The sequence below is a fragment of the Bacillus rossius genome, chromosome 2, assembly GCF_032445375.1.
Source record: "Bacillus rossius redtenbacheri isolate Brsri chromosome 2, Brsri_v3, whole genome shotgun sequence".
Taxonomy (NCBI): Eukaryota; Metazoa; Arthropoda; class Insecta; order Phasmatodea; family Bacillidae; genus Bacillus; species Bacillus rossius.
This window is the reverse complement of record NC_086331.1, coordinates 106,355,111-106,370,648: the sequence shown is the minus strand read 5'-3', so window position 1 is coordinate 106,370,648 and position 15,538 is coordinate 106,355,111. Positions and strand designations below refer to the sequence as shown.

The 15,538-nt window shown below is 35.5% G+C and overlaps 1 protein-coding gene across 1 annotated transcript in view; it reads right to left on the bottom strand.

Moving 5' to 3' along the window:
- The window catches only part of LOC134529564 (tubulin-specific chaperone D), an 83,988-nt gene that overhangs the window by 56,932 nt on the left and 11,518 nt on the right, over positions 1–15,538 (bottom strand). Inside the window, exons 2-8 of the mRNA XM_063363785.1 lie at positions 13,933–14,111; positions 13,457–13,592; positions 10,966–11,167; positions 6,256–6,526; positions 5,329–5,477; positions 4,531–4,760; positions 1,439–1,578 (exon numbers count right to left, since the gene is read on the bottom strand). Of these exons, the coding sequence (XP_063219855.1) occupies positions 1,439–1,578; positions 4,531–4,760; positions 5,329–5,477; positions 6,256–6,526; positions 10,966–11,167; positions 13,457–13,592; positions 13,933–14,111 (1,307 nt within the window). The remainder of the gene's footprint in view (positions 1–1,438; positions 1,579–4,530; positions 4,761–5,328; positions 5,478–6,255; positions 6,527–10,965; positions 11,168–13,456; positions 13,593–13,932; positions 14,112–15,538) is intronic.

Here is a 15,538-nt window from a genome sequence, read left to right as displayed (position 1 = left end):
GTTTAGTTGCGGCTATGGAGTGTAAAGGACACGTTCTATACGTCCGCGCATATGCTGCCGGGCCATACCGTTGTCACCTGGCCACAGACCAGGCAGTGATAAACTCAGTCTAGCCAGTGGCAAGGAACTCGCACACACAATCAAAAAACCACGTATGCCCATTCGTCTGCCTGTAACTGTACACGCGCAAGCACCTGCACTTGTTATCATATTGGAATCATGTCTTCCAAGTGAGAGCGTAATGCATTGCGTTCAAGTATTTGAGACAAAACTGGATATATTAACACGAGCTGAATGTCATGAGGCCACACTTAATGTTGGTTACACTTTATTTTTAAGCAAGTCAACTGTGCACACAATCATACCAAATAAGGACTCTATCAAACATCTGATGCTGTTGGTTGTACTAGCGGGAATATATTTGACATTAGATACTGGAACAGAAATGAATAGATGATTCAGGTGGAAAAGGTTGTTAAATGAATGGTGCAATGAAAAAAAAAATTATGGGCCTGACAGGATTGGTGTAAACACTTTCATTTTTGAAAAATTAAAATGTGAATATCCGGACAATAATTCGGATTCACTTCCAGTAAAGGATGGTTTGATAAAGTTCGTGGAAAGGTACGAGTCATGAGTTGAAGGTCACGCCCGGACGGGCAAGCTAACCAGCGGACTGACGCTAAGTTAAGTGGTGTAGTATTTGTCATACAAAGTATTCGATTGTAGGCTTATAAAGATGGTGTGACATATTTATCGTTGAATGTTATTCTACGCATTTTTACTACATAAAAAATATTTTCCTACACATTTTGGAACACAGCAAGTAAATTAACCTTGCTATTTATGGAGACTAATGCTTCAGAATACGCAATTTAGAATAACACCAACATTTTTAGGAATGCATTAGTCATGCTAAGTGAGGGATTAGTGTATTTATATGAAAAAATATTTTTGAGCATTTAAAACTAAAATGCCCACAGATAAAAGTTAACAGATGCACTCTAACTAGACTTATTTTTATTAACTAATTTTGGTGTTAGTTAATAACATGGAATAAACCCCAGTGATGAATATAAGTAGTAAGGCATTAGCCAAAATTTTTGCAGTTAGTCCATATTAAGAGGTGGCTTCTAATAGAAAAGTTAGTATAATTTATATTGAGATACAAATCTATTTGAACAGGTCTCCTGAATAAAGAATACTACAGAAGTGCAAAAACAACCTCATTTTGTGGCCAAAAGAGAGCAGAAGCAATAAAAATGGTTCTTGACACCAAATTTAAGTGACATGCTTGTTTATATGTAAATAAACTTTAAAACAATGTCCAAGTAATTATGAAGTAAAGGAAATCAGTATATCTTTACAATATCTAGTTGCATTTAAATTCAAGTTACAATTCTGTAGATAAGCTTGGCTTGTCAATAGCAGTATTCACCTGACATGTAGGTAGGCAAAGCTTATGCCACCTACAGACATGTAGTCAGCTTCTCTCATGATACTTATAGCATCTGGATCTGACGAACACCGGCCGACATACTCTTGAAAAGCAGCAGAGGCTGCGCGGCGACAATGAACCTGCAATGCAAGAGCAAAAAAGTGCACTTTTATTGTGGTGGAGTGTTCTATTTTCAGGAGTTTCAAAATATCAAGGTTAAATATAACAATTTATAGACAAACGTCACATTATAACGATTCGTTATATACAAAAAATAAAAATATGTTACGCGCCTATTGTAGTTTTTGTTTTATTTTTCAAAATAGAATATTGCACCGAAGGATCCAATCACTTTCAAAACTACATATTTTGTGAGAAGCCATCGAACGCGCCCTCCTGGTGCGGCGATCGACAGACGACTGACGAGATCATGGCACTGGTTCCTCCACGCAAGAAGGACAGTCACATGACCTCACCGACCAATCACATAGACTCTTCATTCACACTAACAATTACAAGCCAATCAGAACACAGAACATACACACTGAAAACCATTTCCACACATAGAAACAGGGGATTCACTTTCTCCTACTCTCTCCATCACCGTGGGAGAGTAGTTCTCCTCCAGTTCCCACGCAATGACGAGATATCCTTTCTGTCTCTCTCTTGGTGGGGAATCACCGTTTCTATCTCACTCGCACTCATAGGTCTCATATACCTGTCTCTTTCTAATACATCCCACACCAAGTCCATTGTTCTAGAATATTAGGTATCAGCAATCATAATACAAATTACTTGACAAAATTAAACTTATTTAGAAAAAACCTAAAAAAAGTAGGCCAAAACAGGCAAAAATCTAGTACAACGACTTATTTGTGAATAATTACATACAAAATAGTAATGATTTAAAATGTCTGTTAGAATACAAAGTACACTCTTAAAACACACAGCAAGTGAAAATATCAACCCTAAAATACATAAAAACTGTAAAAATATTCTTAGTGAGACCTTTTAAGAAATATTTACATTAATGAAAATAGTTTAAAGGAAAAATATTTAAGCTAGGAGGGCAGGGGTTTTGCAATGTTACAACATATACCGTAAAATAATATCAAAGTCAATTTTAGCTTGAGAAACCTATACACTATACTACATGCTAATATATTTTAATATACAGTAAACCCTCAAAATTACACGGAGCAATACACAATTAATTTGTACACAAGTATCACAAAAAAATAATCATATATAAGTATGCATTTTTTTTAGTACAGTCTAAGTGCAAAGGGATCATTATAATCTTGGCGGTCATGTCATCGTAAGTGTAAAAGTACAATGTAAAACTCTATCAAAAAAACAAACATCATCATTTGTTATAGTGTTCTCACTCATTTGGGAGTGGCAGCTGACGAAGAGAGACGGAAGAATAGTCATGTCTGAATACAAGCAGTTTTTCAGTAATGCAGTATATCAGCTGATAATAGAATTTAAGGTCACATTAAATAGTGTTTATTTAATCTGAAGATGTCTTATATTGTTTTTAGGTGTATTTGAGTAGATTAGTCCAGAAAGCCTTTTTTACATATTGTGAAGTTAACTAATTTTTTAGTATACACACAAATGGTTTTCCTCTGATTATTTTATATAAATACTGTGTAACATCATAATTTTTTAAGTTTAGTATCAGTTTTTTATATTTCTAAAAAATTGGACAGTTTTTTTTAGTTAAAAAGAGAAAGACAATACCACAGCGCCGGAACACTAGATTATATTACCGCATTCTTTGTTGAAGATAGACAGAAACGTTTGCCAGACCCACGAGAAACTCTCGGGCGGCGGAATCACATAATATTAATTGTAAGAAAAATAGCACATTTTTATAGTTTCCACGGTGTATAAATCGATAGTCATAATCAATCTAACACCATGTGACTCAGTAGAAGCTTACTTGCTGTATGTATCTATGATAAAACAGACGTTGCAACTTCAAAAAAATATACAAAAATAAGTAAATAATGGTTTCCGATTCCAGATGAAATAAGCATATATTGTGTTTATAATATTGCTGAACTAAACTACTGTTACCTGGCTTACATTAACAATTAAAACATGTGAATAACTAGGGTTTAAATATATAAACATGAGCTCATTTAATCACTAATTTGGGAATACAGTGTTTTGAATAAAGATTCACATTTTTTGTGAACATGATTGCATTGGATTTCATGGTATTTTGTGGATTGCAAAAATTTCTGGATCATATGTAGGGTAGCAGGTTCTGGAAAATAATAGAAACTGAAATGAAAGGTTGATTGGTTTGTTAAGTCAACTGCTTAATTAAAAAAAATTATTTCATAATTAAAATATTTTAACATTTTACATAAAATTACTGTAGCTGACTTAACCTAACCAACCTATCACTTTAGTACTATTTCCATAAGCACATTGACACTACACAATTTCCCTATGTAAATGTTAAATGATGTGAGAAAAAATAATTGAATTCAATCTTTGTATTCAAGAATAATTTGGCATTCGTATTCATATTCATTTAGAACTAAAAAAAACTGATATTAGCACAGTCCTAGCATTTAGTAAACAACAGAGTTTAATACACAACAGGTCAAATAATATTTCTTGTTAAAGGAAGAAGTAAAGGTTATGCTTATTTAATCTAAATAGACATTGAAACCAAAATTTTATATTAACAATATAATTAATTTTAAACTCAGAAATGTTGTGAACACCTACTTTGTAAGGAAATGCAATGCCGAAGGCTTATTCTGTCAACATAGCTACCCATTAATTTTTTACATGTACATTTTATTATGTTTATTATCAAAACATAATTCAAACTTATGTGTGTGTATATATACACACACACTAAAACAGGTATTTAATTGTATGATTAATTCGTTGATTAGCTTATGAGGAAAAAAACACATTTGATTAGCGCTGTTTTGATTTTCCTGGGATGAATTTGGGCATTATATCATGGGTCAGGCGTACAAGGATTTACTTTATTTACTTACCAAGTGTGAATTTTCAGTTCCACAAGCCTTCAATCATAATAAATGGTAGGATATACTAACCTCTCTATCAAAAAGTGCTACAATAAGAAGATTTGTCATGATCTCGTTAGAGAGAGGATTAAGGTCATCTTCATTAAAAGCTCTTGCAAATGCCCAAAATACATAGCATGCTGCATCTCGAACATTTTCACCAACAGAAGAGAATCTTCTAGGTTCATCGTAGGTCAATGCCAAAATGACTTTATGCACAACCTCCATCAATCTGGATTTTGGTAGCAAACCTCTTGAAGCTGAAAACAAATGTTGACATGCGGCTTTCAAAACTATTTATTCACCCCAATACATTTTTGTAAATTACCGAGGATGGTTGCTAAAGAAGATAAACTAAAATGCAAGTCAGACAAACATAACATGTACGCTCAGTACCAGAAGTCAACTGTATTAAGTACAAAGGTTTGCAGACTAGCACACCTAACAGCGCGTCACCATTCACAAAAACCAAAGTTAACTAAGTGCAGAACTCTTAGTAGCTCCACAACCTGACACCAATCATTACATATATAAGAGCTTAGAGCTACTCTTGACAGTGTAGTTTCTAGTCTGATGGCCCAAATAGCATTCTACTTAACTGTAAATCAAGCTATACTAATGTGGCAATATGGTTTCAAGCGAACCATGCCTTGCAAGGGCAATATGCACTAGCTTGCACTCGTAGCTTTACTCATACAAAAATTGTCACTAAGTGGATCAAAGAAATAAATGAATGAATTAAGGTGCAACGTCTTGTAAACATTGATGTCATTCAAGATGTATGAGAAGTGAAACAATGAATGATACACAAAACAGTGAAATACATACCCATTTGGGCTAGGGCCAAACAAGCACCATGCCACGAATGATGATTTTTCCTGTCTGAAAATATGTCCAGAATAGAAGTAAGGACCATATCACCCATCTGATGTGTCAACCTTTCCGTTATGCGACCAATTCCTTTAGCAGCTGACCACCTTCAACAAAGATACATCTGTTATAGATTTTGATAATATATTTACTTACAGAATAATTGTAAATTTATTACTTTACATCTTAATTGATGACAAGGTAATCTGACAAGAATGCAATTCCAGGAAACTGGGGCAGGAATCGGGGTTTGCCTAGATCCCTCTGTAAGTCAGCATTTTAGCTCGAGGCATTTAAGAAAATCAAAATCAGGATGGCCAGACTTGGATTCATGCATGGATCCTTCCAAAGGTGGTATCAATGTTTTACCTTGTGCCACGTTACCCCATTGTTTAAATTGATGTTTTGTACAAAATGTGAAATCTATAAGTAATAAGGCAGAAGTAGAATGGATACACAAGACTTGCAACTAGGAATGTGAAACAAACAGAATTAATAAAAAGTACTACCACTACTCTCATGAGTGTCTCAACCTTGTGAAATAACAAAACCATAGTGAGCACACACATGTGTTAAGAAAAATTTGTATTTTATTATAATCTGTACACCACTTTCAAGCATAAAAGGAATCATTTTTAAGAAAATGTTATATTGCTGTAAAATACATAAAATAGTATTGTATACAAAAACTTAAATTATACTTTTGCAATTGAATATGCTTGCAGTTTCTGTAGAACACAAGTACTGTGTCTTTGGTATTCCTGGTTGCATAACTAAAATGAAATCCACTCTATGTCCATCTTAACATAACCTTACAAAGCATTACAACAAATTTTTTTTAAAAAACAATGAAACTAACTTTCAGAAAACTTGTTTCTTAAATACCTTACAACAGTGTCCGAATCCTCGAGAGCGCCAATCAAATTATCAATCACTTCACTTAAATGCTCCAGGACATCATCATCAAACTGTTCTTCATCAGGAGGGTCATCATCACCGCACAAAGACATGCCATCTGTGGCCTCAGTGGCCTTGGATCCATCACCAGAACCAGCCAGGACAGGCTTCACATTCGTGAGTGCAAGGTTCTGCATGAGCGAGGTACAGCCTTTGTTGTACCGCCACTTGATTTGCCATTTTTTCAGAAACGTCAAGCCTTGAACATAAAATATTTTAGTTTAAATGAAAAAAATACATAAAAAGCAATGTCAAATTTTCTAAAATGTATACATCATCCCTTGAAAACCTACTTTTAAAAATTCATAAAAGTATTTACTGATTACAGTTATTTTACAGTTTTGATGAGAAATATTGTCGTTAATATGTTATTTATTTCAAAATTTTCAATTTTGCTAGAGAAAGACACTGTTGAAGCAATAACAAAGACCTTCTGATGCCCACTCAAGTCATAGATATGCCAATGCACTAAAAATTTGAGGCCTAGATTTCAGAAATTATTGAAAACAAATAATACTTGCAAGGGCAAGCACCCAATGCAAGGCATTATGTGAATTTCTAAATGGCTCTGAGGTACCACCTGCCTAAAGTTTTGATAATGCTTTCAATTACTTTATCAGCATCAAAGAATGTAAAAAATTTGGTTCCAATCTGCTAAAATATTTTCAACAACCTCTTATTGAATCTCTAAAAATAAACGTATCCATAGCAGCAAAACAATAATATTTATGATATAATTTTGACTAAAAAAATCTGAAAATAAAAGATGGAAAAGTCATTGAAAGTTTACATTGTATTTTTGCACTAGCTATAATGCGATGATAAATCTATGAAGGTGTAACAACACTGCTGGTAATTCAAATTGAGACACCACGAAGGATGTGAGCTAAAAAATCTGATTAGATGAAACACTAACCATACACAGGTCACTTGATTACACTGGCATTCTGTATGAAATATGGAAAATGAAGACGTCAGTACTGTGTGGCCCCACCACAGGCCAGACCCCCCACATAATTCTGTGGGCCCCGTTGCTAGAAGTCATGATGCTCCCCCCCACCCCTTTTTATTCTAACAGAGATAAAAAAAAAATGTTTTTTCCTTTAAGTACATTGTTTTAGTTATATTTTTTTTTAACTTTTCACAATTATTTTTAAAACACATTAAAACTAGTTTTAAGTCAGTGTTTCTATTGTCAACGTAAATTTATTTTGAATAATGGCAACATAGTGTCATGTCAAGTGGTGGTGGTTTTGTTACTCACAGTTGTAGATTCAGACACGTTCTGTACGCACAGCATATTTCGAATAATATTACTCTGGTGTAATATTTCATTGGTAACTAAATTTAGGCCTTACTGTTTAATTGTTTTATATGATTTATTTAAAATTGTCTACTTTTTTGTTTTAAGTTTTTTCTTTCCTTCGCAGGCCCCCTAGACCCATGGGCCCCGTTGCCATAGCAACGGTAACACCGGCCATGTGGGGGCCCTGCCACAGGCAGCAATGATCGTTGCTGAACAACACTGCATCAAGAGGAAGACACATAGACAGTCCGTCTAGGGTGTTTCGATGCATGCCCACGATACATCTGTTGTGGCCGCAAGTATCCATTGGCCAGCAAGTCCCCATTTGGTGGATCTCTTGCCCATTGATGGGCACGGGCCAAGGTAGCTGTACAACCTCGTCGTCATCGAGGAAACATTGGACCAAGAACGTGTGGTCGCGCATTGTCTTGTTGGTACAGGGCTCCAAGAAAGAGCCTGAAGATAGTGGAGAAGACCTCCGTGATATAACAGTTGGTGTTCAGAGTGCTAGCAATGCAGACTAGAAAATGAATGGCAGTCCAAACCATTAGTCAAGATGCTAAGACTGGTATGGCAATGCATCATGCAGATCTCTATCAAGTACATGCCAAGGTGCCGATAGACACCTTGGTTGCAACCACCATGGTGCCGCAAGCAAAAATGAGATTAGTCGGAGAAGACAATGTGGCATGACATTCGTTCCGCAAGGCCTAACATTCCAGCACTTTTGCAGTTTCAGGTGCCTACTGCATGCAGTCCTTGGCAGACACAGTAAATATCTACTGGAAAAGATACCCTGAAGCTGCCGATGGCATGAGGAAACAGATTGATGAGCAAGATGCCTGAATTACTGAGTGTGTGTGTTTGAAGTGGTTGTACAGCGTGTAATCCACATGCCAACCTGATGTCTGTTCTCGCACTCATTGGTGCAACTGGACTATTGGCTTTCAGGACGCCTTTCAGCCTGTCTCTCTTTGGCCCACTGATCCCTTATACGCTTCACTGTCCTTGCATTTATTTCAATCGGAACCAATTTCCCAAAAGTCTGTGATTCTCCTGCTGCCACATGCTGAAAATTGTTTGTATAGTTTTGTGTTCTTTGATGCAACATGCTCACAAACGAACAGCACTCCCTCAGTGTCACTAGTGGCACACATGCTGCTTCACTCAAACCACTAATAACATCATTGTCCCAACTCCTGCACTACGCATTTCCCCCAAACGTAAGCATTTCAGGTACATCCTTCTAGGTGTTGTAATTTGTTGTAACAGTTCACAACTATCATGCTTTGATGTTAACAAGAGGGAATTTCAAAGAAGTCTTATGTAAGCTTTAATCTTCTGGGCTAAAGCCGCATCTAGATGTTGCTCATCACAGACATTTTGGTGCATATTGCAGTCACCATCTCAGGGTGCTAACAGTGAATGACTACTGCAATGGGAGCCGAAATGCAGATGATGAGCGACATCTAGAACAACTCAGGCAGAGAATATTACAGCTTATTGATAATGGCAGCGACAGCCTGGAAACCACAAAAGACTAACATATAACTCATATAACCGCATACTTTTTTGAGTAAGACAGATAGAAAGTACTACTACCAATGGTGCAACAAGAATAGTTACTGTTTTGTTTTTTATTTCGAGTATTGTAAGCAATAAAAGTAGAAAAAATTTCTTACTTTAATATTTAAAATCTGATACTTGATTTTCATGAAAGCAAATGTTCCAATGGAAAAATTGGTTGAACCAATATTCTATAGCCTACATAGATCAATGAACCTACATTACCGGTACTTAAAAGATAAAAGAGTCTTATTATACTTCTACATTAATGTAACTGTATAACATTTTTACATTAAACTAATAACATTTCAACTAAATTAAACAAGTATTATATACAGTTAAGTGTATTTTTTTGCAGTAGTAAGATAGATAACAAAGCATTAAATTTCAGCAGAATGGAACTGATATTTCTACTAACAAAAAACTTTTGAAAGATTCACCTCTTCTTCAATTATTTTTTATATACGTATTTGTATATGAATTACTTGCAAGTAAAAATAAATGCAAATATTAAGCAATAAAATTAAAGAGCTATGAAAAATCAAACATTAGAAAATTTTATAAATTAATACACAAATATTAATTATATATTACAATCCTTTGTAATATTTAACAAAGCAGAATATAAAACCAAACTAGGAGTATTATTTTTAAAAATATATACCAAACTAAGTAAAAACTATTGGTAAAAATTTATAAATTTTTAATCATATATCTTCAACACTTATACGTTATCAACAACTGCAAAGAGCTATAATTTCTTGTTCACATTTTTATATTCTACTCCAATCGTCTCATGCAAAGTTTTTGAATCAAATGGTTAGTGACTTGAAAGGCCCATCTAATTAAGGACAAATACACTCTAACAACTTTGGTGGTACATCAAATAACAGATAAAACTTAAAAATGTTCATTTTAGACACTTTTGTCACTACATATATTCATTGTAAAAGAGTAAATATCTCTAACTATCTTGATTGCTTTTCATTAATAGAAAGGTATGGTCACTATTAAATAATGAGGAAAATTAAATTACTTGGGTGTCCACATCATTGGGTAATTATGGCAGAAATATTCCACACAAGGTTGACTCTCTTTACCTCAATCACTCACGAGTAAATAACTTCAACCAGACTCCATAAGGCCCACTTTTAACTGCAATGTAGGATTTTCTAGTTTTATTGGTTTCCAATTTCTATGAAAAATTATTTTTAAAATGTGACCATAGAAGCCATGGACCAAAGAAGCCATGGAAATTAACTACAATTGAATGACCATAATGCAATTAGTGAAAGAAAAATGTAATTGTGAATACTGGCATGACTTTTTACAAATAGCAGATAAATATGGTCCAACACCTAGTATCCAAACTCGTAAAAAAACATTAAATGCAATCCTCACATCTGTAATAATTGAAGTAATTGCTCTCAATCAAAAATAATAGCATGAAAAGCAATAATCCAACATGACAGGTGGAGCCCAGCCATAAACACAATCAACTTCTACTATTTTCTCATAAATAAATACTTTTTTTTTCTACAGGATAATCTTTCCATATTCCTCCTGCATAAGTGCATTTAAATGGGAAATCTTTGATTAAAAAAAATTAAATTGGCAATCTGGTTGAACTCACCATGTTCCTGTGCAAGCACATACAAGTAAAATAAAATAAAATATTTTAATATTTAATTTAATGTACATGCTAATCTTGTCATCAATGAAGACGCACCGAACTACATAACTTACAAATTAATTTCATAACTCACCTATTCGCTGAATTAGTTTAGACCTGTACTTGCGATAAAGAACACTTTGAACATCTGACGTGCTTTTTTCATCAATCAGGACCATCAGCAATTTATTTGCATGCTTAATAAGGTCTTCCCGTTCGCCACGTTTCAAAATGGCTGCAGCTCCCGCCATTGCTGTGACTTTAAAAATTGTCTCTTTCTCTTTGTCAGAAATTACCTGGAATAAGTAATTTGAATGTTAAAATGTACTGAATTCTGACATTTTATTGGCTGATCACATATTTTAAGACATTTAATGGACATCAAAAATTTAAAAAAAATGTCAATGGTCCCTTAACAGTGAATTTCATTTCCATTCTGTAGTTAGTAGAAACTGCATTGTAAGTACTGCAATACTATGTAAAACTGGACAGTATAAGCAGACTACATTTTATTTGAATTAATTGCACTATATTTATATTAAGAGACACTATATTTGGTTACCCCTGGCTTTACAAATTTTTCATCAATAATAAATTACCTTGCAAATTCTCATAAAGAGGAATACAGCCAAAAAAAAAAAAAAAAATCCCACTCGAGAAAATTTCCTGCATAGTACGTTTAAAAAAATTTAGCACTGGACCTGTAAATACATACAACGTTACCCCCAGAAACTTCTTAACAGGGTTTACTGTATTATATTACAGTAAAAAATATGCACTATGTACTGCAGTTACAAACAAAAGCACAGCAGCAACAGAAGGGTAGTGCTTTTTTTAAGCATCATGCTTCAAGGTAAATACATTTGTATCAATTTCACAAGCGGGAAATGTGTGATACTCCCAATCCTCCCATCCCCAATTCATTCTGCCAAGGCTCCATTAGCATCTAATCAACTTCCATCATATCAAATAACCTCATGTCAAAAAGAATTGAATCAAATTTTATTTCATCAAACTACAATGATAAAATCAATAGTGACTCCACATATTACAATAAGCATACATCACCATTATAGTCAACTAAATAATATCTTGACATGGTTGCGGCCTAACTGTCCTTATGCTAAGTGGGGGTTCGCGTCGATACATATACTGAGATTAATTTGTGGGCGCCACCGTGCAAGGGGCACGGACCCGGGAGAGACTATTTTTCAGGGCCGTGACGTCGCCCATGTGAGGCGTGATTTTAACCCCCCTAAATCCAATCCTAGTACTCGCCACTAGTCCACTCTAAGCGTCGGGTACGCTCTCCACCTACGCAGTGGGCTCTTACAATATCCCACACGCCGTCACACTCAGGATGTTGAAATAAACAAATACAAATAAAATCGTATGCCCTGGTTTATTAGTTGCTACTTCGCCTACACCTTTGATTATATCACACAACGCCTGCATCACGAATTGGTTCACGTGGTGCGACTCTACAATTCAGTAACTAGCAGAAAAAGGACCATAGTGGTCACTCATACAATTATTTAAACAGTCCCCCCGACCGAGAGAAGCCCCGGGGAATTACGCACGAAAGATTTAAGATGATTAAGATTAAACAGAATTACTTAGCAGTGCAGGCAAGCGGTGAGGTCCCCGGGGTGCTGATGCGTCTGCTCTCGGTCGGTGCTGGCGAAGGACTGGGGTGAGCTCAGGGCTCTGCTAGCCTAACATGGCGTCTCCGCGCCGAATCAATTACCGTTATACCTATTTACAATTACGTGCCACAGGAAGCTACAGGTAAAACATGAAACACTCTTAGTAATTAGATTACACCTAATGCATGATAAAAACTATTAACTAAAATTACAACAATTTATTATTAATGATAACCAGTCCGGCTTCGGCGGACTTCGGTTCGCCTCGTGCATGTTCGGTACATCTTTTCGTTGTTTATGCCTTAACTAAATATTATTTACTTAATTAAAGTACATAAAACACTACCGGCCGATCTGCCGTCACACGCCACTTGGGGAAAAATAAGCAAAAAATAATTACAATGTTTATCTCTAGTTAAAGGGGTGTGGTGCACCGCTGCTACAGCGCCCGCTTGACGTGTGTGGCGCGCTATTCAAACACACACACACGACTACGTACTCGTGACGGAGCGGCTGCCAGTACGGGAAGTGGGACGGGGAGCGAGGGGAAATGTGGCGGAGGCTGACCAGGCTTCTGGGGCGCAGGCCCGGTTGACGTCAATCAGTATACAAAATATTACATCTACCAATGAAACGAACATGCACAAGTGCATAATCAAGTAAAAACCACTTGATAATGCACCCAAGTTCTAAATTATTTTTGAGTGTAAAGAATACAATGAGAACAAAACCAAAAAGGGTAGAATATATTTTCTTAAACCCTCAAAACCATCGTACTTGAGCTCTATTATACTAGTTTAAAGTCTCAATTTCCTTACTTAGTATATAAATGCTGCATACAGAACTATTAGACATAATTATAAGTAACATACATTGCAATTCGATTTTACTGTGGAGTATAGTGCAAATATTACAAATTACAAAAAAATGTTTACTTACTGAGACTAGCCAATCTATAAATGGTGCAAGCATCTTCTCCTTAACATCAATACGTGTGAAGAAATTGGCAGCCAGACTCGCCGAGACAGTAAACTTATCTGCTGACATTAAATGCTTCTTGATTACAGATTCAATTCTAGGAAGAAAAAAATGGCACACACCAATAACACAAAACATATACTTATAAAATGAAAGTTACAACAGCTATAAATTTTTTATTTACATATTTAAATATTACTTTAACTGAGATTTTAGTGCCAGGCCGAAAGATATACTGTCAATAACAGAATTGATTTCATGCAAATAAAACAAACACATAATAATACTACTACTACTACTGTAATACTACTAAAAGTCTGAATACGATGGACTGTAACATTGAACATCACCAAAACTAACAACAAACACAAAAGACTAAAATATGCTACTGACACATATATATATATAAACAAAACAAAGAAATATAGTCACAATACCTGAGCATCATTTTTTTCGATTCTTTGCCATTTGAAGGGGGAGAGTCAAAATGAGACATTGGAAATGGAGTCAAAACTAAAATTGACAGCCACACCAACAGAACATAGTAAGCTTGCCAACATTCCAACTCCACATCAGCTGACTCTAGGATCTTCATGATTGGCTCCAAGTAGGTGACCTAAAATGTAAAAAAAAATTTATTACTCTGATTTATAAAAACCACTATGTAAGTATGGCTTTAGAGTACACAGTTATGTACAGAAGCTTCGGATGATGGGCCTCCGACGATAAAAATATGGGCTCCAAAACAGACTTTGTACCCATAAATTTAGTCATGCCGGGGGTTGGGAATGAATACATGACCCTCGCCACATAAGTATTGCGCCGGATGCTCGACAACTTAATTGGAATACGCCCGCTCCATCCTCTGTGGAAGATCAGTTTCCTCCTTGTGTTTCCCCTCTTCCCCTCTACACCTGCTTTTATATACATGCCCTCTCTTTTCATTGCTATCTCCCCTCCCAGGTGTCGTGATAGGGTATGCACAGGCATGACTTACACGCGTGAACGAGCACATAAATAGAGCTTGAGCTCCTTTCCTCGCCTTGATCTGGTTCAGTCGTAGTCGTAATATTAGTTGTTCTTGCATTGCTACAATGCTCAGGTAAGGCATGGCAACACTTAGGTGTATTGTGATTTGTGTAGAGGTTCGTGGTGGTCGAACCACGTAAAGGTACCTTTTCCGCTCTTCAAAGTTTTTGTAGAATGCACCTTTCGACTACCACTGTCAATATTTTGTCTGCCTTCAGTGTTTTTTTGTCTTTTTTACTTCTTGCTGTATTTTTTACATTCAACTAGATTTTTCCATGTCCTACCTCACTCCAATAACGAAGCAATCATGTTTCTTACTTGTTCTAAAGCCTTAAAACGGCTTGTAATTACACAATTAGTGTATTTTGCCTTCTCCCTAATAAGCAAATTTAGGGTTGACTTATGTTGAAGAACCCATTCCTTATTCCATTTTGGCAGTTTACGAGTTGCCAGGGTTGTATAAAATCTTCTTATGTAGTTTAAGGTTATCGTTTTTAAATTCCTTATTTCCTTTTTTTAGCATGTGCTTAACTTGTGTAATTGAGCATCTGCATTGTAAGCTTCTTCCAAGGTCATTTACCTACCTTGTATAATGTCAATTATTGTAAGTTTTTTTTGCATCAACTTGCATTTTGTGCTGAACATATATCTAGTCAATGAATTTTAATGTAATCATAGTTTTTTTGAGCAATTATTGTTTTTTGGAGTTATGGCTCATGTGCCACGCTTAACTTACGTATTAAATTGTTGATGAAAATATATACAAGTCCAGAGATTATATTTTATTTTCTGCCTTGCCTACAGCATACACAGTTACGAGTTATACTTATCTAGCACTTTATCTCTTAAGTAAAAGGGATTTTTTTTCTGTGCCTGTTCCTGCACGGGCGTGTAACTTACTGATTGCTTGCCACAGCCAGTACACTGCAGTGTGATCCATAAACGATCACAGCCATGAGTGTTTCGCTTGGTGTGGTAACGGCCACGTAAACATCTATATTAGCTTAAAAAGAA